We start from the raw sequence: 25,695 nt of genomic DNA, 5'->3' as shown, positions 1-25,695 counted from the left end.
TACATTCAGTATCTGCATTGTAGAGCTATGGTAGGGATGCATATCAAGAGATAGAAGGTGTTTTTTTTTTCCTTTAAGGAACAAAATAAAGCAATGGAAGGAGCCAAGGTAGATTGGAGATAGCTTTCCAGTTGTTTCTGTAGCCCACCAGTGGAATTCTCTACTTAATGGCAGCTTTCAGAATGCCGAAGCCTTTCCATATCTTCCTCCCTCCCACCTCCTGCTATTTTGCAAACAGTGAAAAGGAATTTGTCCTTTGAAATGCATTAAATTATTAGCATCGTAATTATATCATGCTTGTTAATGTCCTTTTTTTTTTAACCATTGCTTTTCTCTGATCCCCATTCTTTACAGAATATTCTCTCAGAAGGAACTGCAAACTGCAGGACAAATGCAAACCCATGTATGTAGACATATACATGGAATAACCAGTAGAGTTGGGGGAAAGGTATAATTATTTTATTTCTGGCTGGGGGGAAAAAAGGGCACTGGGCACTTTTTTAATGTTTATTATTATTATTTAAATGTTTAATTACAAAAAGAAGAAAGAGGTACATAAAAGTGCTTTAACCAAAGAATTGTAAAAAAATACAACAAAGAGAAAAAAAGTTTTGTTTTTTTTAAAAGCACATTTTGTTCATTTACAGTTGCAGTGGAAGGCAGGAGTGCAGAGAGGTTCAAAGAACAGTCAACTATTTGACCACTTATAGGCAATTAGGGTGAACCCTACTGGGTCCATATTTTCTGCAAGCTCCACAATTTCAAAATATAGGCATGCCCAGTGATTACAGCATTATGAATATCCGATAGGCCTGTGAAAGGTAAGGCAACCTAGCAGTATTTGAATTCATTTAACTGTACATTGCAAAGGGTTGGCAAATGATCTGGCTAGTGATTTTTTCAATCACGTGGTTTTTCTCCTTCAGGTGTGGTAGTAATCATTAGCCAGTTCCCTGTAGGGTAGAAAAAGAGTTATCCAAAATTTAGACTCAGCACAAAACATGGGAATGTTTGAGATTTCCTGTAGAGAAATGTACTTGGTTTTGCAATATAAACTGCACAGTGTGATAATTGCTGTTTTAAAAAGCATAAAAGCGAATTGTTGAAGAATGATTGCTCATGAGACCTTTGATGAAATTGCATGGCTGTCTAATTTAGACATGATTTATTTCTGAATTTCTGTAGGTCTGCAAGCTTTATTTGATTTAACTGGTAGCCAATTCAACTATAAATTTAACTGAATAATGAGCAGATGACAAATTTTAATTGGCAGAGCTGAAAGCTAAAGGCACCACAGGTTCATTATTTTGAGGCATTTTGATTCTGGTTTGTTATTGCAAGAGAATAGGAAGCTATTAGATATGATTTTTCTTTCTAGTAAGGAATAATAACTATGGTCTCTTGGATCTGCTGGATTGAGAATGATTGAAAATCCAGATAGACTGATAATTCATCCCAGGACAGCTTGACAAAGGGCCTTCAAAAAGAATATCCATGATGTCTTTCCTCTTTGCTGGGCAGCTGACCCTTACCTCTGACACTGGCAAGTCCTCTTGGCAAGTAAATGTTGCTTAATTTGTGCTATCCTCTTGGCTTGTTGCTGACAAAATACAAAAGACAGGTTCTTCTATTTTCATGTTCTTTCAGATCTACTTCCACTGGCTTTTGTTGTGGATCCCAGCCTCCCTTTTGGTTTATGGACACCTAGAGACTCACCCGTTTCCGCTTAATATGTTTACAAGTAGGCACGCAGATGCCAGCAAGAATTAACAGAAGAAGTGTTGCACCAGCTCCTGAGGCTATTTCAATCAGTGGGAATCTACTCTCGACAGTCCATTCATTTGTGGTCTTTCCTGTGGAAAAAAGATCTGAAGTTGAGGACAGTAGGATGTGCACAGATACAGAGGCAGGAACAAGATGGGAGTGTTACTAAACTTGGAACCTACCCAGAGTATAGTTAATACTGATCTTCACGTTGTTGTTCACTTTGAGATCACACCTCCAGAGCCCTGCAGTTGTAGCTATGTGACAGAATTTATTCTCTGAAATGGGAGAGCCACATGTGGGTTTACTCATAGACTCATTTACATTAACCCAGCACAATTCAGCCAGTGGAGGGGCAGGCTTGATGTGACCACACAGGGTCACATTCTCTTTAGAACTGAGCTCATCAGGGACAGCAGAGACTGCAGGGAAGAAAGGAAAAATATATTAGGGAAACAGTTTCTACAAGATTTAGGAGAGAACGTTCTTTACCATAAAGCATATTTTGTCATATGATCTAAAGGGCCAGGCTGTTCATGCTGCTGGAAAGAGTCCTCTCACTGGAAAGAGGACAGATTCTATGACATCAAAGGATACAGACACAACTTAAGTCAGCAGGATGCAAAGGAAGATGATCCAAGTTTTTCCCATATTTTGGCACCAAAATACGTAGCTGTTCAATTACATATTCAACTTTCAGAAGCCAGCTTCCAGGAAACAAGTAGCTCAAAGTAATTAGCAAATACTTGGGATGTTTCAGCCATAATCTTATGCAAATTATATAGATTGAACCATCAAATCAATTCTTCTCCTAGCATCATTGCTCCTTTCCAAAGTGAGAACTCTCCTGTTTTAAGCTTAATAATGAAGATGAGGAGTTATCTTTGTTTCTCAACCAGAAGTTTCCCCAGCTCCAAATCAGACCGTAGGCACAGCAACCATGCTGCGTGTGTCTTAGGTCCTATCAACACATGTCCTTGGCCATCATGCTAGAGAGAGCAGAGTTGGGACAATTACAATCCCACAAAACATTGCAGATATCCATAGGGCAGAATGGAAAATGGATTTTTAAACATCATACTAAAATCATACTTTTCAAAGTGTCGGAATTGATCAAATGGTATAATAGCTCACTATGTTGCATGGCTTAATAAAGTAGATACCACCTTCCACATTACTAAGAAAAGGATCCATCAGTTCAGTATAGGGTAATTTAAATGGGACTTATTTCTGACTAAACATGCATAGGATTCCACTGTAAATGCACCACATAAAATAAAACTTTGAACTTATTTTATGAAGTTATGAGAATGGAAAAGAAAACATTTTCCCATCAAAAATGATATCTTTATTAAACTATGGGTATGCCACATTTCCTTCATTAAAGTAAAAGTTCTGCTTTGGGATAGGAGGATGGGGGTACCGTTTATACAAAGCATCGTATTTTCCTGCTGTTTATCTCTAAAGCCCTAAACAGTTTGGAATATCAGGACCCAAAGGAGCGCCTCTGGAGTGTGTTGCCTTGTCTTAAAGTTCTTCAGTGGAGGTTTTTTGCTACAGGGACCATCCTCCCATCCCTGTGCGCTCATCTCTCCCTCCTCCCCGCCCCACCAACGGGATTGGAAACTGCTCAACTCCTGCTGGCCACTTTAGGCTACTCCAGGTGTGCCTCCTGTCCACTGGGCACTGGGAGCTGTCCCCCATGGCCACAGAGGCAGTAGGCAGGATAAGAGAAGCACATCAGGTCTGATGCAGGCCTTATATGCATGTTCAAATCCCTGTAAAAGGTTAAACACATAAAGCCTAACACAGTGTTTCTCAACCTTGGCCATTTGAAGATGTGCAGACTTCAACTCCCAGAATTCCCTAGCCAGCATGGGGAATTCTGGGAGTTGAAGTCCACACATCTCCAAGTGGCCAAGGTTGAGAAACACTGGCCTAACATATGGGGGCTACCTATGCCTGATAAGTTCCAAGAACAAAACCAGTCATATAGTGCCTCCTAGTGGTCCATAGTGAATGTAACCACTGTAATACCAAGATCACCTCAGGAGAGAGGTCTTGAGCATCTAGTATGAGGTGCAGACAAATGAACTGCAGATGAATAAGAAAAGAAAGTGTACCATTCATAGCACCTTCTATGCATCAGTTTAACCCCTTCCTAGACCTGTATTTAAAAATAGGATTAATGCTTTTTGGAGAGAATGCTAGGCCTGTGCTGCATAGAAGTTTGACTGAACCCTGGAAAGAGCCAGGTTTGCCAACTGTGAGTTGCTGGTTCTGTCACCACTGGCTTCACGACAGGTTTTCCACTGCTTCTGCTGACAAGTGGTGGTGTGTGTGGTCGAGAGGGTACCATTTAGCCTACTTTGCTCTTTCCAGGTGTTGCCAGCAACAGCCACCTGCTGCCAGTGTTGCCATCCCCTTGTGACATTAGGGTAGAGCTGGCTGGTTCTTGATTGTTCCCACTGCTTCCTTCCCGTTTCCTCCTCCATACCTGTTCCCTGTCAACCAGGTTACTTCTCAAGATCTACTGCTCTTTTGAAAAGGTGCTAGACCTGTGCTCAGAAATAGCCTGACTGATGGGTCATAGGGTTGTGCCAAGTAGGAGCATCAGGAGAGCTCCTCACATCCTTCCTCTGTGCCTATCATCTGTCAGACTGGCTATTTTGGGACACAGTGCTTCTGAAACAGCACTAGACCCAGTCAGAAATAGACCAACTGGCAGATCTCAGACTCAGAGCACATCCATGTCAGGCAACCTCAGTTAAACTTCTGTTGAACTCAGCCCATTTTGCCCCACCACCTGCTAATGGGAGTGATTGTTGCTTTTCCCGCCAGTAGGCAATGCTCAATGGGAGGAAAGCAAAGCAAGAGGGATCCACCGATGGCTTTCCTTAACTTGTCCCGCATTAAAACAGCAAGGACAGCACCACTCACTCGCCTCTTTATTGAAGCAGAGGAGAGGTCACGAAGGAGCGCATCACAGCGGAGGCCGGGATACTTTTCAAAATTATTCCGAGGGTTTGGGAGTGAAAGACAGTGGCTTGTAGAAGTGCTGTTGCATTTGTGCATTATATGGCAAAGGGAAGATAGCCTAAATGGAGGTGCCTGGATTGCGAAGGATGCTTTCAGTTTTGTTCTTAATAAGGTAATGAATTATTATAAAGAAATATAAATAGATTGGGTTCTGGAATTCCTCCATTATTAATTTCAAGAAGGTTGAGTCTTTGAGAATGTAAAAACATGGCTGTGTTGGTGTTCAGAGGCAATAGTACCTATGATTCATATAATAATTTGGAATTCCATGGTACCATGAAACAAAGGGATCAAGACTTATTCCTACCTGTCATAACTATCAAGTTGATGTTCTTATTCAAATTCCTGTGATTAAATCTGAGATGGCATTGGTACTTTCCAGCATCTTCAAAATGGACTCGGGGTATTCGTTTGGTGGGGAAAGAGTTATTCATGTTGCTTATGTTCTGCTCCTCCACAACAATATTATTCTTAACCAATTTCCAAGATTGGACTCTTGGAATCTCTGGATCTTTTTGATTTTCCAGGTTGATGTTCAAAGGACATGAAAGGTTGAAGCTGCTGTTGAGAGCGGCAAAATTGAACTCATCCAAAGGATTGGGAAAACCTGATTTTATGACCAACCAAAAGAGAAAGCAACGTATGATCAGAATTGTATGAATTGCTGCTTTTTCACTGTAGAAAAAGACTAAAGTCCTTTCCCCTCTGTTGAGTTAAAGTGCTAACCATGAGATGGCACAAAGCAGTGCTGGTGCAACATATGCTTCCCTCTGAGCTAATCCCTGCTCTGCCTGTGTGGTGGCTGTTTCAGGTTACTACTGCGAGGGGTTTCCCTGCTTTGTGAACATGACACTCGTGATAGGCAAGGTAATTGGCTTTCTACTCTTGGGTCGCAGCCAGCCCATTTTAGCAGGTCGGCAGCTAGTAGGGAGAACATCCACCAGTCTGGATACTGCAGAAGGAATGGGGAGGATCTGACTTCAGGACTCTTGTCCGGCTCATCTGCCTTCTTCTCACACTCCACTTGGGTATCTCCCAAGTTAATAATGTGGAATAACGGAACAGATGGGAAGCCCCAAGGGCAGAAATAGCTCCAAAGAAAGAAAAGCAGACCCTGCCATGATTGTGAACTAGCAAGATCCTGTAGTCTGGAGTGGTGAAATTGACTGGATCCTGGGCAACTACAGTGGTAGCTCGGGTCACGAACTTAATTCATTCCGTGACTCTGGTCACAACCTGAATTGGTTGCGACCCAAATCAAATTTTCCCATAAGGTTCAATGTAAATACGGTTAATCCGTTCTGAACCATATGTATTTCTTTTTTAAACCACAAAAATATGACACAAAGTACAGTACAGTACACTATGAAGAGAGAGAGAACACTAACCTTGCTTGAGGCGTGGAGGACAGGAAGGCGGGTGGGGATGCGGTTATTGTTTGGAGGGAGAGTCCCCCTCACTACAGGAAGCCACAACCATGTGTCACGGCAGGGAAAATGGCCACGGATCCTGTTCGTCACCTGATGCGGAGTTCGCGAACGGAAGCAAAATTTTGTGAACGGTGCTGTTCGTGACCCGAATTGGTCATGAACAGAAGCGTTCGTGACCCGAGGTACCACTATACTTCCCCAGTCAGGAGGGATGGAAAAGTCATTGTAACAGTAAAATTCAGGGAAATTGGTAAAACAATCAACGAAGTCCCAGTTCAACATCCCTCGTTGTTTTACTGCAAAGGGCAATGAGAAGCGTAACAATAACTTTGCTTGCTCACACTGGAAAAAGAGATTCTGAAGTTTTTACTGCAAAGTTTTGACACAAAATCGATCTGATAAAACCCAGGAGGATAATGCAGACAATGGACTGCCGTGATTAGACAACGATATTGTTCTATCCTATTTGTATTGTACATGTGAGTTAATGTAGGATGTAAATTCCAAAAAAAGAAGTAGTGTGGAAGCAACCTTATCTTTGCAAAATGCTGGACTACATTTCAAAATGCAGTGATATGGGAAGCAGTTAGCAGAGCAAGTTACTGTTGATTCTGGATTTTCTGTGAGGAAAGACTTTGAGAGAACCCAAGTTCCAGGCTCTTAGAACCAAATTTAGTGACTTCTCTTACCTATTATCTTGACGTTGTAGGGGATTTTGAGCTGATCAGGAAAGACATGACATTCCCACATCCCATGGTCCTCCTGAATTGTAAGGTTTGTTATCTGTATACTATCTTCCTGCACTTTCCATCGTAGTTCTTTTCCTGTTACTTTGGCCTTTTGGGGATTAAACCATTCAATTCTGTTATCTTCCATGTTGAAAGGAGACAGATTCAGCTTTAAAGTGTCACCTTGCAGGAGGTATCCACTTTTAGATCCAATAACTGTCAAAGAAAGAAGGCCTACTGGTAAGTTTTTCTTCCCATCCCTCCTCCCAAGGATAATTTGTTTATGTATTCGTTCATTCAATAATAGGGAGAGAAAAATATAGATAGATGATGGAGATAGACAGACAGACAGACAGACAGACTGACTTCATGGTCTCTGTTACATCATTCACCTTTCCACACTTTAACTTCATAAGTAGTCTCCAGCTTTCCATCCACTTCACAGGTATACAGCCCTGTCTCTGCCTTTACCAGTTCTAGAGAGAAGGACTCATCATTATTAAGTGTCCACATTTCAGACTTTTCACCTTTGAAGAAAACAGAAATGGATGGAATTAAACCTTAAACACAAAGAGTCATATCCCCCTTTATTGGCTATATGTGGAATGGCCCAACCAGTTTTACCTTTAAAAGGGTTTCCTTGAAATATCTTTAGCAGAAGTTTGTTGTTATATTTCCAGATCAATGTAGCTGGATTTTTCTTGTCAGTGCTATCTAGACAGTGAAGGATGGCAGGCTTGCCAGCAATAACATTTACCTTTTCAGCCCTCACAGTAACAGGAAGCATTGCCCCTGGAAGAGCTGGAGGGTCAAAATAATGGAAGAACAAAGGAAAGTCAGCAATGGGGCACAAATGAGATTTCATCAACACTGAATTATGGATGTTTCTGAGCTCAAAGTTCATAATCCAAGTTACTGTATTATATTGACCTTTTATTTTATGTTACTCGTTACATTTTAACATGTTTATTTACATTTTAAGCATCTGCTGTTTTACTCTGGAGTTTTCAGAAGGTCTGCAATCTCCAGAAGTCTTTGCCACTATAAAAGGCATTTGTTCTGAAACAAGGTCAAGGAGAAAAGAAGAATATATTGATCAGCCTCCAGGACAAGGAAGAGTGAAGAATAATGCACATCATTCTTTTTATAAACTACCATAGAAGATGTCTAGTTTCTAAATCCAAGGAGGTTAACTGGATTTAGTGGTGACGTAGCAAACTTGCTGGCAATGTCAAAACACTATTCTTGTTTGTGAGTATAGATATCAGTGCACTAAAATAGAATAGCCCTACCTCTCAAAGACCTTTTTCACAGCAAGTCCATAGAGAAAGATTAAAAATTAGGGTTGTGCTGCATTTTGGATCTGAAGCCACAGAAGTAGTTCAGAGTGGGTATGAGCCCACACACCATCTCTGTCAGTGGCTCCTCAAAAAATGTGGGTCTTTTCTGGGCTTTCAGGTAGCCATGCAATCCCAAGAAAATAAGAGTTAGACTTAAGGGGACACCAACAGTGTACCCACGCCTGGCCTGAAACATCTTGCCAAGCCTCGTCAGCTCCTTCTTAATAGTTGGGGTAGGAGCACACTGCAGCCAAATTAAAATGCTATCCATCGTTCTTGGGCTGGCAGAAAACTGTAATGTTATAGAAGTTGCTGCTCATGGGGGCCATGCCTATCCTATCACAGGAACAATGCCTGGAAAAGTTACTATCCTTATTTGTGCTATACGGAGCATGTTAAAGGACAGGAATGGTGGATTTCAAACTTCACCATCTGATAGGAAAGCTTTCACCAATCATTCTTCTTAATGTAAGATGGAGCTGGGGCTGGGAGGAGGTGAGTTTTGACTCGTTTTGATGGCTAGACCATTGGATTCAGCCCTCAGACAAAAACCTTTTGGGCTTTTCAAGTGTTTTTTATATTTCTGCATTCAAAGCTTATAATTGGCCTACTTTGGAATATGAGTTTACTGCTGTTCCAGAATATCAGCTGATACCAGTTGATAATCAGGCTCCTTTTGGACAAAAGTTTAGAACTTTTCCATGAGAAGACCAAACGGATATTGGCCAAAGCCAGTAATGAGTAGGTCCAAATTCTTCTCTCTCATCATCTCTTCCTTTCTCTTTCTCTCTCTGAAGTAATTGCTCAGATAATGCTTTTGAAATTATGTTAAGAGCAGCATGAAATTAAGCTGAGGGCTGTATGTTGGTCTTATGGTACATTGACCATATTTTCTTGGAAAAAATAAAGGACAAACCTAAAGAAGAGGCAAATCTGAAAGAGATTCATAAGGATAAAAAAATAATTGTTTATGTTTATAATTTTTCTTTACATTCTGGTCTGTGACCGTAATAAAAGATTGATTGATCGATTGATTGAACTTTGCGTTACAAAGGAAAATTCAAGAGCAAAACCAAGAAAACAAATCATTAAATTAAATAAATCTAAAGAACAGCTTTCTGAAATAAAGGGCTGTCCTTTATAATAAAGGATGTATGGTCACTGTATCATATGGCCACAGGCCGCCCACCTTTGCTTTAGAGCTTCTAGATAGATAATTCATGCTGGCCATCACTAGTATATCTCAATACGTATGCTGATGAACTGCTAAATAACACCCAGTGGGATTTTTTTTCCTACAGCAAAAGTTATGAAAAGGAATGAAAATTATTAGGCTAAAGACAGGAAAATAAGAGATCATATGGCAGCTCCATTGTACCACAAATATCTCTTGCCATAAACTCACCCAGGTAAAGAACAAAGGAAACAAGAATGCTGCTTAAAACCATATTCACCAATACACCCTTTCACCTGGAGAACTGAAGGCCGTGACAAGTTCCTGGCAGGAAATATAAAAATCATCAGAAAAAATCAGCTTGGCTTATTCTAAACATGTCTTGTAGCATTCAGCATGTAGGGCAAAAACAACTAATATAATGAATGATCATTTCCATTGGTTTGCAGTTAACCATTTAATAAGTTGGTCTTCTTATTAAATTAGTCAGAACATTAAAGATATGGCTGCCATCAATCTCCCCCCAATAATAGTTAGTAGATGAATGTATAATCCAGTATTCTACAAGGACAAGCAGCAACCAATGAATTGAGGGTGTTAGGTTCAAGGCTGGATAATACAACCTCCCCTCCCCAAAGGACCCACATTGTAGCTTTAAGATGGGAGTTGAAGTCCATCCATCTTAAATTTGCCAGAGCTGAGGAATCCTGCTTTAGGGCACAGGGTGGATTAGCCTCCTAGCAAGATAACTTACTTCATGTGAGAAATTTACTATGGGGACTGATGAGCTGCGTTGCTTGCTACTTGTTTTATTGTGGGGATTATTCGCTATCCCTACTGAAAAAAAAAATCATGAGGCAAAGTTCATTTGAAGGGAATATCTACTTCTTCATCATAGAGAATTTAACAAAAAGAATGGAAAACACTCACAAATGCTGAGACAGTACAAATAATTACTATAAGTAGATTGCATCATTGTTATTGTTAACCATTCTTGTCCTGCCTTCTATCTCTATTCTTACTTGTTTATTTTATTTATTTATTTATAAATCAGATTTATACCCTGTCCATCTCACTATATGTGACTCTAGGCGGCTCACAAATAAGAAGCATAAAAACAGTTAAAAAACTACAAAACAAGTTAAAAGTTGTTACTTACTTACTTACCTTCTATCTCTAGTCTTACTTCTTAAGATAAAGAAGGCTATACCTGCTCCCTAATCTAACACCTGCCAAGGGAGGAGGAACAATAGTTGCCTAAAAGCAACATTCTCATAAACAAAAGGTCATCTCTGGACTTCCAGGGGAGGGGTGGCAAACTGAAGATGTCTCCATGAAAATGGAGCTGATGACCACAGCAAAGACCAAAGAACTGGAGAGTAGACCAGTTCTTTGGAACCTTTATGGATAAAGAAAGGACAGGAGATTGCCCACATATGCTCCAGATGGCAGGACAGCGGTCTTCTGGGGGTTTGAGCACCGGGAGATGAAGGGATCAGCCATCTTGCTCGCAGCCACAGTGGAGCCTTTTAAAAGGAACTAAGTTTGCAAGCCTCACTTTCTAATCACTTTCGGAAATTGCCTATTAGCCATCTTAAAGCTATTAGAGACCTTTGGAATGACAAGTCTGAAAAGTTGCTGGGTGAGTTCAACTTCAACTCTGAACAAAAGAAAAATTAATTACAAGCTTAAGAACTTAAAGAAGTTGAAATAAATAGCAAAAAGCTAAATAAGATTTTGATCTAAGAAAGTTACAAATGGATTAAGAGTCCAGTTAAATCTGGAATATTGACTTTTACTATAAGATTTTGGAATTAACTATAAAAAATAAATAGCTTCTCATGGGAATCAGAGTTATTTTGGCTATCTTGGTTCATAACAAAGATAAGTGACTTTATGATTTTAGAAACTGGATACTAGAGGGGACTAAAGATTCTAAGTAGAAGGGAAAAAAAATACAAACCAGCTTTTGGTGTCAGTTAACTGGGACTAACAAAATGACACAAAATGTCATAACATTGGAAATATTAAAGGAGATCTTTGGAGCCAGAAATTAGTAGCTACTATATCAACAGTGTCAACAGTGATGTCTGATTCTATGGATAGATTATGTCCAAAAGATGTCAATGTGGGAATGACAGATATGGAGCAAATTTTCTCTGAAAAGACAGAGAAAGTATCAAAAGTGGAACTACAATGACAGGCCAAGAGAATGATTTGGAAAAGGATGCTTTACTGGATATACAAAGAAACTGGCTGAAGTTTTAAAAATTAAATGGGAAATACAAATGGCAAACCAAGAGAATGACCTGGAAAATGTTTTCTTAGTGGATCTACAAAAAAGGCTTGTTAAACCCTTAAAGAAGTCTGTGGAATAAAGAAGAATTGAAGAGAAATCAAATCCTACAACAATATTTGAATGAACTAAAGATTAAGACTGTTAAAAGTAAAAGGAAGGAATATAGGGTTGGTTTATTTGATCAAGGTTAAAGTAAGACATTTATTTGCAAAGGCAACCTTTTACAGACTTTTTGCTGACACCAGAATTGAAAAGTTGATGTTTTATGGATTTGCTTATAGATAAGGGAAGAGAGATGGATTGAAGAGATATCTGCTTCTAACCTTATGATGGTAAAAAGTTACTAAATTTGTCTATATGTGTTGTAATGAAGGTTAGAAATCACTTCTTTAAATATTGTTCTTTTTCTTTATTATATTCTTTCTTTTTTCTTTCTTTTTCTTTTTTCTTGCATTTTTTATTCTTTCTTATTATTCTTTTTTTCTTTATTTAAGTTTAGTTTGTATTAGTTTGTACTATTGTAATCAAAATCCTTAATAAAAAAAATTATATGCCAAATAACCAAAAGGTCATTTCTCAAGATATTGACCAGATTCTGTAGGTCATCACACCATCCCCAAGTGGTGTCTGCTAGAGGCTCTGTCTTCCCTAAAAATATCCTTGGCAGAGATTCCACAGTCTAAGATTATGATCAAGTCCCTGATAAGCAGGTGCTACTAAGCCATCCCCAGAGTTATTGTTTATACTCCCTGTCTCTTAAGAAAACTGGCAAAAGGTGGCAAAAGTGCCCAGACAGTTTGAATTTTAGCATAGACTCAAAGTCCTGGGAGAGTGCTGCATAATTATCAGCTTTGTGTGATCCATCTGCTGCCATTTGGGGGGTTCCTAGCATGTTGAAGGGACAAGGATCGTGATAACTACTAACTCTCTGAATATTTATTCAGTAAATTCCTCTTTGGCATTTTACCCTGCGTTGTGCTTATTGCATTTGAATCCCAAAGAACCTATAGGCTGACAACTGGCCACCAGGCTGCCAAGACACTCTTCCTTTCTGTTGTGAAGGAATGAGGGAGAGACAGTAAGCATACTATAATTGTGCTGCATAAATACAGGTGACCACTAGATGGCAGCAAGGAAACATATAAAATGTTTTAACTCTTCCTTATATGAAAGATTTGCCTTGGAGCTCAGGGAGTAGTACTTATGACCCTGACACCATGCATTTTCTTAATGGAACATGTGAATGGGTAGCCTGCAAACCTCACCCCTGCCAAGCCTTGAGTCCAGTGTGCAGATCTCCCTCCAAGTTCATGATAGATCATGATTTTTATATGACAGAGAGGGCATATTGTTATATACAAGGAGAATATTTTAATTTATATTTCATTCATTTAAATTAAATTAAATGTCATGCTTATTCATGAACCAACTTTAAGCATGTGGCTCCCACCGCTCTCTCCAAGCTATGCCAGCAAATCTGGAGAATGACACAGTGGACAACCGATTGGAAGAGGTCAATCTACATTCCAATACAAAAAGAGAGAGTTAACAGTGTGTGCAAACTATTGTACAATATCCTTAATTTCACACGCTAGAAAAATAAAGCTTAGGATCATCCAACACAGATTAGAGCCCTACATGGAAAAAGAGACACCAGATGTTCAAGCTGGCTTTAGAAAAGGCTGAGGAACACAAGATATTATTGCTAAAGCAGGCTGGATAATTGAGAAAGCCAAAGAATACCAAAAATAAATCACTATGTGTTTCATCGATTATAGAAAGGCCTTTGATTGTGTCAATCATGTCAAGCTGTGGAATGTGCTCAGAAATGTGGGAATCCCAGAACATCTGATTGTCCTCATGAGAAACTTATGAACTTGGTGAAACAGACTGGCTCCAGGTTGGAAAAGAAGTGTCACAGGGCTGTCTACTCTCCCCTTATTTATTCAACTTACATGCTGAATATATATTAAGGGAAGCTGGATTAGAAGAAGATGAGCATGTTTTTAAAATTGGAGGAAGAAACATCAATACCTTGCACTATGCTGATGACACTGCCAATAGCCAAAAATACAAAGGATCTGCAAACCCTAGTACTAAAAGTCAAAGAGCACAGTGAAAAAAATGGAACTAAAATTAAATATAAAGATCAAACTAATGACAACAGGTAGAACAACAAGCCTTAGAATTGGCAATGAAGATATCAAAATCATGGATAGCTTCTGCCTTTTAGGTTAAACCATCAACAGTAAAGGAGCAAGCAGTTAAGAAATACACTGCAGACTAGCACTTGGTAGAGCAGCCACAAAGGCCTTGGAAAAGATATTCAAATGCCATGATGTGTTCATACCTACAAAGATCAGAATCATGCAAGCCATGGTGTTCCCTATGATACTCTATGGAAGTGAAAATTGGACTTTGAAGAAGCAGGATGGGAAGAATATTGACACCTTTGAACTTTGGTGTTGGAGAAGTCTCCTGAGAATACCGTGGACAGCTAAGAACAGAAACCAACAGATCATCAATCAAATCAACCCAGAGTTCTCACTCGCGGCACAAATGGCCAGGCTCAAATTATTCTACTTCAGACACATTATGCAAAGTCCTAACTCTCTGGAAAAGTCTCTAATGCTGGGAAAGGTGGAAGGAAAGAGAAGAAGAGGATGACCTGCAGCAAGGTGGATGGACTCAGTCACAGTGGCAATGAATGCATCATTGGAAGACCTGGAAGACCAGGTTAGGGATAGAATGTCATGGAGGAAATCTATCCACGGGGTTGCTAGGAATCAAAAACAACTTGATGGCACATAATCAATCAATCAAAAATGTTAACAGTGAAATACATAAAACCAGAACACTCAAAGTTTGAGAGAGAGAGAGGGAGAATATAGTGGTTGTACAGTGAAAAAAAAAAGTGTAGATGTATTATGAGTGACTAAAATAAACTAAATGTGAAAAAAGAGAAAAAAAGCGAATTAACTAAAAAGAGAAAAAATCTAAATGATGTCTATTGGTACTGATATAAAATAAACTCAATCTTTCAATTTACAATTAAATCAAGATCATATAGATCATGGTTTATTTTATAGTTTCTTGCTTTCAAAGGGTAAGCCACTCAGAATCCTTTGGAGTTGGGTAGCCTCCAAATCATATAAACAAACATTGCTATGCGTCTTCTCATTTCTAGGACATATGGAATTTTCAAAAGCAGATAAGACTGTATATCGGTTTCTTGTGCCTGAAAAAATCATTGACCCCTAACCTAAAGTAGGGCAAAATTTTGTATCATATAGGATCCTGTCTTTTGTCAAGTCAGCCTACAGTCATACAGCCTACTAGTGCATCTTCATAGCATCAGCCAGCCATTATTGAAGTTATATAAAGCCTATCGTCATTAACTGATATTGTTTCACCATGGTGATTGAATGACTCTAGAATTAAAGTTACTAGGGGGGAAATGACTACATATCCATCAAATGTAGCGCTGTCTACCCTAAATGACAGTGGCTTTCTCAGATCTCCATCAGAGCTCTTTCATATCATATGTAACCTGAGTCTTTTAACTGGAGAATGATAGAAATTAAACCCACGTGCTTCTTTGGTTCCTTTTGAAAGAAAGCAATAGGTATTTTATAATAAATGCACTATATATTTTACAATAAAATCTCTGGTCATAATACTGAGAAATGTACTGGTAGCAAATGTCCCAGTTGGTAAAATGTAGGAAGCAACAATGCAGCAGATAGATAGTAATAGGAAAATATGCATCTTCAAAGTAAACAAAGATGAAACATGCTGAATTGCTGATGAGTATCAAGACATCAGTGAGATTAAAAAATGTAAACTTCGTTGGTTAGATATATCTTCTAAATCATGTAATATCAGAAGTAGAGTCCTTGCTGATGTTGAGATAGAGAGATAAATTCAAAGGTGCCCTTGAGAAGAAGGGGATGGGTCCAGGGAACTGGAACCAGAAGAGAAGTTTTGTTATGAAAGGACGACAAAGGGAGAAGAATGTAGAACTCAGCAAATTATCTCAGCTTCACGGTAGGGAGGATCCAATGATCCACCGTGGTGTAATCCTACAAGTCCAGCAAGAAAAGAAATTGTTCCCTAAAAACAGGGGAATGGCAAAAATATAACTTGACACAGTGAAGTTAAAGACTCAGGTGAAAGAAACAAAGAGCTATCTTGAACTGCAACTTGATCCTGGGAAAGATGCATTTGGTATAATGAACTGTAGACAGATACTACATATGCACGCACACATATGCTCTGAAGAATATTTTTCCCTTCCATTATGAAGCATTGCACAGCCCGAGTAGCAAGTTCTAATGCAGTATGATTTTTCCTATATTACATTGTTTGTTCCTCAATCCAAGGTCCTCTTCTAGGAGCCAAGATGTGTTTGCAAAAGGCAAAACGTGCAATGTATAATTGACCGCAAAAACATTAGAGCTGGGTGTTGAAACAGAGAAGAACAATCTTTCCAGAATATTTAGACTCATCCTTGAATCGACATGGTAGAAAGGAAGTTGATAGGTGTATATTCTGGTCACATGTTGGAACTGGTCAAGCGTGAGCAAGGCAATGCACTAATATCATGATTTTTGAAGAAATGAAGTGGAACATTGGAGTGTAAACCAAAGAAGGGACTTGCTGCAGCATTTAGGGCAAAAACTCTACTATCTGAAGGCTTTGCCTCCACAGAGGTCAAAATCCTCAGTAAGAGCAGTCAGTTTCAGTGGGGGGAATGATCATCCCAATCAGGTTTGTTAGCCAATGCAATGCTTCTCTCTAAACACAAAATGGATTCATAATAATTAGTTGGCTGCTGTGAAGTTGTGCTACAGGTCTCTTGTAGGAATCTAAGCAAAGGAATTAATGATAATGAAATGATTGCTCAGCATTGTACTTGGATCAGAGAAGTGTTAAATTTTGGAACCATACTTCAAGTAAGATTCAGAGAAACTGGAACAGGTTTGTAGAATAGCAACAATCAGGGATCTAGAAGCAGAAGAAAAACTGAGGGAACTGAATTTTTGAAAAAATAAGGGGGGGGGAAATAAGAGCACTGTTCAAATACTTAAAGAGAAGTTCCACCGAAGTCGTCATTTCCTGTTCTATATCATCCCAGAATGTAGGACACAGAATAATAGTCTTAAATTATAGCAGCAATTTCTGTTATCGATACAATGGGAACAGCATTTATGTTGAATTCCTCCTCCAAACAGAGAAGGCAAATATGCCCTATAAAGACCCAAGTACGTAATTGCCCTTGTATTTGGGGAGGTAGAAAATATAATGTAGAGTTCCTAAAAGATCATAACTTGTTTAGGAGGGTTGAATAAAATTATCTTGTCATGGGGTGCCTCTGTGCATTTCAAATGTTTATTATTTTTCATAAATAGAAGGGATGTTCATAATTTTAATTTTACTTGTGCAAAACTATTCTGGTGTTTTAACAATATTATGATTGTTTCATAAAAGATCATTGCATGTCATACCATGCTCAAATATGAACATTGGTTGAGAATACACTCACGGGTAAAACATCATTTGCTCAATGTCTAAAAATGTACTCAGTGTGTTATTCCCTAACTCAGATCAGTTGGATGTGTTTCCAAAGAAAACAAGCATGTTATCCTGTGTTCAATTAGCTGCACATCTATACATACTGTATTGAATTACAACACACCTCAATGTCTAAAAAGTGCACAGGACTGGCCATGCTATTGAATGAACTGTAATCCACAAGCTCTTTGAAAGTTTTTTTTTTCTCCCCAAGCTATCTAGATCTGAATGCATAGTCTTTCTGCATACATTATTTGCTAGATTTCTAGGACTGTCTAGCAAGACACGGGTATCCCACTAGAGCAGTGATTCTCAACCTTTTTGAAGCTGCTGCCCCCCTAAGGAGAGGAAAATTTTTCAACGCCACCCTTTGTGAAAATCCTGTAATTTAGGGTATGGGGGGGGGGGGGGTTTACTGAATTATAAAAGGCAAAAATTTTAAGTAATTTTTTTCAGTAGACTTACACACCAAATTTGTTCGATTTAACTCGATACTTTTGCCCTGGAAGGTAATTGCATTCCTTTTATTAAAATTAAAATGACTAATGCAAAAAAAATGCTTAAATGCTCTTTTATGTAAATACGTTTATTTCAAAATGCTGTAAATACGTTTATTTATTTTTTTGATGCTCTTTTTAAAAAATTTTTTACTTTTTAATTTTATTTTTTTAATTTTTTTTGCAAATGCTTTTTTAATGTTTAAAAATTCTTTATTCTTAATTAGGTAATTAAAAAAAACAGCAAAAAAATGCTAAAAGAGTAATATCAATGAAACATGCTTGATTATGTCAGTGGGATGGTTGTGCTTGATGGTTCAGAGCCAGTTTCTGAACGTTCGGTTCAATATTGTTAGAGAGATGAAGGCGCAAGTCCCCTCTTCCCACGATTTGGAGTCGACTTCTCTTTTTTGTAATTAGATCAGTCACAGCACTGAATCCTCGCTCGACAAGGTAGGAGGAAGGGAAGGCAATTAAAAATAAAAAACTATTTCTCAAAATTAATAATTCACGACAACGATAAAGAACTAATAAGCGCACTTACCTAGCCGACTGGCCAAATAAACAATGAAAGTAAATCGAAACTGAGGGGAAAAAACAGAAATGAAGCGAACGAAAAGCAACTCAAGAAACACGGGTCAAATCAAACATTCATATTGAAAGGATGCTCAACATATGCGCTGCGATTAATCGCGCGGGAAAACAGCTGACACACGCGCTGTGCTGGTTGGGATCGGAGAAGAATCGTAGTGTCGAGTTCTTCAAGGTCAGCCTACCTAGAATACAGATTCGTCTCACCATTCTTAGAAGTGCGTGAGGGCAGCTGTCGCGTACGTTCGTTTTATTGCTGGTACAAATGGTGTAAACCGGATAATCGATTTAATAAATTTTGGGGGGAGTTTTAAAATTAAGTTCGAATGCCAAAACATGCTCATCGCCCCTCCACCACCCAAAACATGCCCACCGCCCCCCTACCGCCCAAAACAAGTTCACAGCCCCTCAGCATCCTCCCACCGCCCCCGTTGAGAACCAATGCACTAGAGTAAGGCCGACTTGTTAACTGATTAGATGAACAAACTTCGCTGTTATGGTCTTCAAGAGCAACTTTAGATGCACCAATAAACAGGAAAGACTTTTCACGGCGAGTGGAGCCTTTGTGCATTTTTGTACACTTAATCTTAATTTCACTTTTCAATTGGTCTCTAACGTCAGCATAAAACTGATAATGGCTACAGAGTTCAGTCTTCTGCATTCTGTTTTGCTTTAAGGTCCTCATGTGGCAAAAGTAAGAATGTCTTATGTGAAAATGTTTGAGACTGTTAGTAGGGTATGATTTCTATGCTACTGTTTTTCTTTCTGCTCTCTTTCTTCCATACTGAATTCATCTTAACTGCTTATCTTCTCATGAAACAGCTGCATTTTACAAAAGTTGTGAGCTGCAAAACAGTGCAATATAAATGAATGAATGAATACTTTTTTAGGCACCCACAGGAAACAGGGGACTTAAGAAAACTGTAGGGGAAAAAAAGCTGTTTATGCTTGAAGGAAGCTACAGGTGTATAGATTTTATGAAGATTAGGTTGTGACCAATGGTGTAACCTAATGAATAAGTAGGAAATTATAGTGAGAATTTTATAGTAATAGTGAAACTTACTTCTGATGTATTATATATTTCCATATGTGATAAACATCATCTAGAATTGTTAAATGTAGAATTGAAATATGTTTTGATGTCTAAATCAAAAAAGCTTAAATGTTCTATTAGGCGAGTTAAAGCTGACCCTGTTACTCCATGTAAATAAAATGAATTCTATCTGAAACATGCATTAAAACACGCACATACATTTGTAGTACCTCAGGGCAGAATTCTACTGTCTCTTGAGATGCATGCAAAACAGTAAATCAGATAATAGCAAATTTTCCAGAAATGATCTGTGTGGTGAAATACACAGCCTGTTCACTCCCACTTGGTTCTTCCTATTAGAGTTAATGGCTAAACAATCCAGAAACTGCATATTTAAAATATGGTCTGATCCCAGGATTCTGGATTGTTTCTCCTCTTACAAGCCAGAATTGTAAACAAAAACTTGTTTTAGTATATGAATTTAGCATTTTTAAAACAAGCCACTATTCCAGGTTTAGATGACATGCTAAAGAAACCACTTCTGATTTGTTTAGTTACTCATGCTAAGAGAGAAGCCAAGAAAGATTGAGTGGGCTGTCTGCAGCTTTTCATACTAAGTTGGATTTCCCCATAATCCTAGTTTATTTTTCCACACACAGACATTGAATCTTAGATATATCAGATCTCAGATGGATGCATCTACAGTAAATACTCATGCAAGAGTAATGTTACAACATGTTACATGTGAGACAAGGGAAACAACATGGGTGTTCAAAGAGAAACTTAAAAGCTTTGTAAGATCAAATCAATACTACTGAATAACCAAGAAAAGATAAATGATCAACAGAGATAAAGACAATCCACTTTTAGTATACTTTAAGTAACCCACAGAGGCATACATCTTTGTGTGTTCTACAGAATAGGGGAAATCAGGAAAACTGAATGTGTCCATTCAATTCCTTCCCATCTTTGAGAAGAGTTAGAGAGTGCCTGCTCCTTCTTGTCCTTTTAGCTACTGTATGCAAGGATTGTAGAATAAGGAGCAAATAATATATGAATCTGCAGCCTCTGTGGAAATAAATATAATGACTGGGAAATGCATAGTTGCAGTCTCAGTGCCTAGAAGCTTAAAGTTTATCCCTGAGGATAAGGCGAGACAGAGGAGGACGACTGAAAACTCTCTGGTCAGGGCTTTCCAATTAAATTTCCCCAACTCTTCCAATGGGTCAACTGTGGAAGAACTTACTTTCTCTGACTAGGCCCAGGTAGAACATAAAAGACCTCCTTAGCTAAGCCTCCTGAGCTGAGGTTGGTATTCAAGACTTGCCTATTGTGGAGGGGAAAAAAATCAGAAGGAACCTGGTAGCACCTTTCATGACCACCTAACAAGTTGTATTCAAATGCATAAACTATTGTGATCCATAAAGTGTCTAGGCTGATGTAGGATTTAAATTGGGGTGAAGGCAGGGGGAGGGGAGGAGAAGACAGGTTGGTTATTCAGATGCAGGTTACATGTGAGACAGATTAGAAGTAGCTTATCAGTTAACTATTGTATTGTGTTAAAAATCCACTGTATTTGTTGAGACCTGAGATTGCCCGAAACCTTTTGACCTATGTGAGTTCAACCAAGTGTTGTTCAATAGTGCTGCTAAAGTCCCATTTCTCCAAAGATGTCATTCTGAGGTCTGCCACAGAGTGTTCTGGGAGGTTAACATGCTCTGATATTACTTTGTCGTTCTTTTGAGCCCTGGTGTCAAATTTGTGTCCATTAATACTTGTGCAAAATGTGTTCCATTTGTCCATTGTAGAATCCAGAAGGACATTGCTGGTAGATGATGGAATATATCACATTAGAGGAACAGCATGTGAAGGTAGCTCTAATCTTATGTGTGTACTTGTTGGGGCCTGTGATGGTGCTGTTGGTGTAGATGTGGGGGAAAAGTGAACATCTAGGTTTGTCGTAGGGTGTAGCTCTCATGTTAGCATCATTGTCTTGTTTTTTTCCTTCTTGTGAGAATTTGCTTCAGGTTGGATGGCTGTCTGTATGAAAGTATGGATCTGCCACCCAGTGCCTGAGAAAGTGCAGTGTCATTGTCCAATATGGACTGTGGCTTGTTGATAATGTGTTTGAATGGCTTGAGCAGTGAGCTGTAGGTGACAACTATGATGTTCTGTTGTTCTGTTTCTGTGGTGTGTTTTTTAATAGGTCTTCCCTGGGAATTGATCTGTAACTATTGATTTATCTATTGCTCTCGTTAGGTGGGTAGTTTAGTTTCCTGAATGCCTGGTTTACTATAATTCCATCAGTTGAGCATCTCTGTCAAGTGGATCAGAGTAAATGTAGCGTAGAGCCTGGGATATGAAAAGGACTTTGTATTTCCCTGCTGGCTTGGTTTATCTTCCTAGTGAAATCATAGTTTGACCTTTAGTTTGACAGCCTGAAGCTTTGGGAGAGCTTGTATTTGGTCTGACTCATTTGACCAGCTTGCCTCAGTGTGAACACAGGCCACTAACCATTTCTTGAAGTCAGAAATGCATGACATCATTTTCTACTCATCCACAGCCTACTGGGAAGGCAATCTGTGACTGACTTTTTCTGCTATGTGTCAGAAGTACTGTGTTCTGACTCAAGCAGTGCTATCTAGTTTGCCTGCTGCCCTTCCTTTCATTGTAGGCAAACCCCTCCACTTACTGAAGCAGGAGCATCCCACCCCTCCCATCACTGGTGGTTGCCCTTCAATTTTTTCTTTTTACAAGTTAATTACAGAAATGGTAGAAAGCTAGGCCTTTCCTTCCTTCCTTCCTTCCTTCCTTCCTTCCTTCCTTCCTTCCTTCCTTCCTTCCTTCCTTCCTTCCTTCCTTCCTTCCTTCCTTCCCACTGATGGAGAAGTTACACCAGTGTTTCTCAAACTTAGCAACATGCTGGCTGGGGAATTCTGGGAGTTGAAGTCCACACATATTAGAGTTATCAAGGTTGGGAAACACTGAATTACACTATGGACCCTTTAAAAAAAAAAAAAAAGTGAAATGGACAAGAGTTTTTCACATCCCCTTCTAGCCAAATGACAGGAAAAAATGATAAAACTGTGTTATTTTCTGTTTACATTTACCAGCCCAGGAGACATATAAAAGCAGGGGAATGCATCTATTGGAGGCTGTGTTAAATGTGATCCAGACAGAACATCAGGACATTACTAGGCTGAAAAAGGAAGAGGAGATTGAAATCTGAACAGGGGCATCTTAAGTTGGCTTCATTTCTAGCCACTTTACATGCAGGAATCAAGTAGCTTAAGACTGCAATGAGGAAAAGTTCATAGTCTTGAGGTGGGAAAAAATTGGGAAAATAATTAAACTTTCCAGGAGTGATTGTCCTGTCAAAATCATTCCAAAACCATAGCCCAGAACCATGCAGGAAGTCATTAAAAAAAAAAAAAAACAGAAAAAGACCCAGAAATCTGCAGGCTTGCTATATACTAAATCAGTGTCCATGATCACCGTCAGAAAAGTGCTGGATGAAATCAGGCTTGTAAAAGAATAGCAAGCGGGAAGCCATTGCTCACTAGGAATCTTGATGCTTGTCTCAAGTTTACCACCTGGATGACCCTCCAGGCTTCTGAAGGAATGTTCCATGGACAGATGAGTGAAAAGTGGAACTTTTTGAGGATTGTATCATTATGCGTAGAGGAAAGCCTTTGCAAATTTGAAAGAATAGGTGTGAATAAATTCATTTTCCTCCCAGCTCCTTTGGTATGTCCTCTGTCTGCTTTCTACACGTGCAGCTGCTTGATTGCTCCCTACCTCTCCACAAAGTGGTTTCTGTGCCTTATGCAGTAGTCCTGGATATTTCTCCATTATTGATTTAAAGTGCAATCCATATCTTCATGGGTTGGAACAAGACCATGCCATCATAACATTGGCTGTCTGTATTATCAGTTGCTGCTGTTCCTCTTTTGGGCCTCCCTGCAGGAGTGTCACTCATTTTAGGCATGCTGATTGTTTTCTTCAGTGACTTTGCTGTCATCCTTCTTCAGCACATCAACAATATCCACCCTTCAAGGCTCTGCATTGCAAAGGGAATGGATCTGTCATTTACCATGTCTTTCCACAATTTGGGGACTCTTTCTGGGTTTCTCTAGCCTAGTTGGTTTGCTCTTCCTCCTTCAATACATTTGGGCAACTTGCAAGTTAAAAATTAGGTGAAAAGTCCTTTGCATATGATGTATGTCCATATAAAAGAAGATCAATTTAATTTAATTTAATTTAATTTAATTTAATTTAATCTTTGTTGGGAAAGATGCATATTGGGAGGAATGAATTTCCACTTACAGTGGACTTGTCCCAAAGTTTCTTCTTTGGCTGAATTTTTTTTTTCAGAAATAAGATCACAAAACAGAAAATAAGCTTGGGTCTACAGTTAGCTTTATTAAGGAGCAGAGAGACCCAGCTTTTAGACTACCTTCTGTTGTGGAAGCTCACTGAGTTCTATACTGCTCTTTTCATCAGGGAGCATGATTTCATTTTGTACAGAAGTCAAGAAATATTTGTGTGGGCTCCTCCTGATGACTGTTTCTGCGTTTGATAAAAAGGTTAAAGAAATTAGTGAGAAAAACATTTTTTTTGACAAATTGTAGACCCTTCCTTCATTTTAGTTCAACAACAATATTTTGAATATTGTAAGGGTCTTCTTTAGATTTTACTACTGAAATTTTTGTGATGTGTTCATATTTTAAGTCTGGATTTAATATGTAAAATTCATTTTAAACAATTAACAGATGAATCAGAGGGCAAAAGAAGATCAAGAACTTCTGTCTTGGAAAGATGCAGTTTGGGAGGTATGTATTTCCACTTATGGTGGACTTATCCCAAAGTTTCTTCTTTCAGCTGAAATTTTTTTCAGCCAAAGATTTTCAGGGCAAAATACTCTGAACAACCAGGCAAGGTCAAACTGCGTAAAGAGTGAGTTCAACAGGCCACAATCTGATTAATTGCAGCTGAAGGTGAAATAAGGAGAAGAATTGTCCCATCACAGAAGCTGAGCTGCTTGGTGTAGAGGTACAGAGCAGAACCGACGTATATGACGTTTAGAATTTGCATCAGCAGGCCCTCATGGCCAGAATCAGACACAATGCTCTTTTTGACCATTTAGCTTGGATGCTGCAGGCAACTGAAGAACAGCTCAAGATTTTGTCTGACTTGAACAGAGAAGTCATAACATTTACGAACTGCACACTCATTCATAAGTCTATGAATATGACTTTTGGACATGTGGCCTGCAGACATAGATTACTTATGAATGTTTATAATGAAATATGATCATCCTTTATTGAAACCACTGGGTAAAACTTTATATACATATATGAGAAGCCCATACACATGCACACACATGAACACACACAATATTTTGTTGTTTTACTTTCTTAAAAAAATTCCTTTTTCTATATTTTCCATTCTGTTTAATTAAATAAATAAAGGCAGAAAAAGAAATTATAAATTAAACACAAGGAAAGGGAGGGCAATACTTTCTCCACAAGGTCCTCTTCCTCTTCCCAATCTTAATGGTCTTGCTTGCATAAGGACTCTTACTAATCTTTCTAAGACTAAATCCTGTTCTTATCTTGCTTTTTGGCAGCATCTCTCCTCCATGTTCTTCCTCTAAAAGCAGAACTAATGATTCTAACTCACAAGTTGGCTGGCAGGATTGACACAAGCACTTCACTTTCATGGTCCTTTGGACCAGTGTTTCTCATCTTTGACAACTTTAAGATGTGTGGACTTCAACTCCCAGAATTCCCCAGCCAGCATGGGCTGGGGAATTCTGGGAGTTGAAGTCCACACATCTTAAAGTTGTCAAGGTTGAGAAACACTGCTTTGGACCACTGGGAAAGATCCAAGAAACATATCCTTTCATTTCCTACTTGAAGGTACCACAACCTGTTTCATACCAGGGATCTGCTTTGGGATTATACTGTGGAAGTCAAGAGAGAATGTGGAATGGTGACAGACATAGGGGAAAGATCTCCTATTCACTTCCATGGAACAGTATTACAGTCTGTAATGTGTCAAGTAATGGCTAACAGCTAATGTGCCCATTCCGCAACATAATTCAACTATTGTTTCATTTCTTCTTAGCTTTAAAAGTGAAACTGCTCTTGATAAATAAGAAAACAAAATATTGGTTAGAGCTCCTGGCTACTTCTTCATATATAGATAACTGTTTGTAATTACT

The 25,695-nt window shown here is 38.8% G+C and overlaps 1 protein-coding gene across 1 annotated transcript in view; it reads right to left on the bottom strand.

Moving 5' to 3' along the window:
* Positions 1–504: 504 nt before the first annotated feature.
* The window catches only part of CD4 (CD4 molecule), a 31,879-nt gene continuing 6,688 nt past the window's right edge, over positions 505–25,695 (bottom strand). The window contains exons 2-10 of the mRNA XM_025165114.2: positions 9,707–9,799; positions 7,586–7,762; positions 7,354–7,488; positions 6,923–7,177; positions 5,111–5,410; positions 1,947–2,186; positions 1,717–1,853; positions 1,533–1,600; positions 505–953 (exon numbers count right to left, since the gene is read on the bottom strand). Coding sequence (XP_025020882.1) covers positions 923–953; positions 1,533–1,600; positions 1,717–1,853; positions 1,947–2,186; positions 5,111–5,410; positions 6,923–7,177; positions 7,354–7,488; positions 7,586–7,762; positions 9,707–9,749 — 1,386 coding nt within the window. The 5' untranslated portion in view covers positions 9,750–9,799 and the 3' untranslated portion in view covers positions 505–922. The remainder of the gene's footprint in view (positions 954–1,532; positions 1,601–1,716; positions 1,854–1,946; positions 2,187–5,110; positions 5,411–6,922; positions 7,178–7,353; positions 7,489–7,585; positions 7,763–9,706; positions 9,800–25,695) is intronic.

This window comes from Python bivittatus, unplaced genomic scaffold, assembly GCF_059951505.1.
Source record: "Python bivittatus isolate LINGU-HERP-01145 unplaced genomic scaffold, Pbiv_v1 ctg000270_np1212, whole genome shotgun sequence".
NCBI classification, from domain to species: domain Eukaryota; kingdom Metazoa; phylum Chordata; class Lepidosauria; order Squamata; family Pythonidae; genus Python; species Python bivittatus.
Note: the sequence above shows the minus strand (reverse complement) of the source record. Positions and strands in the feature narration are given on the sequence as shown.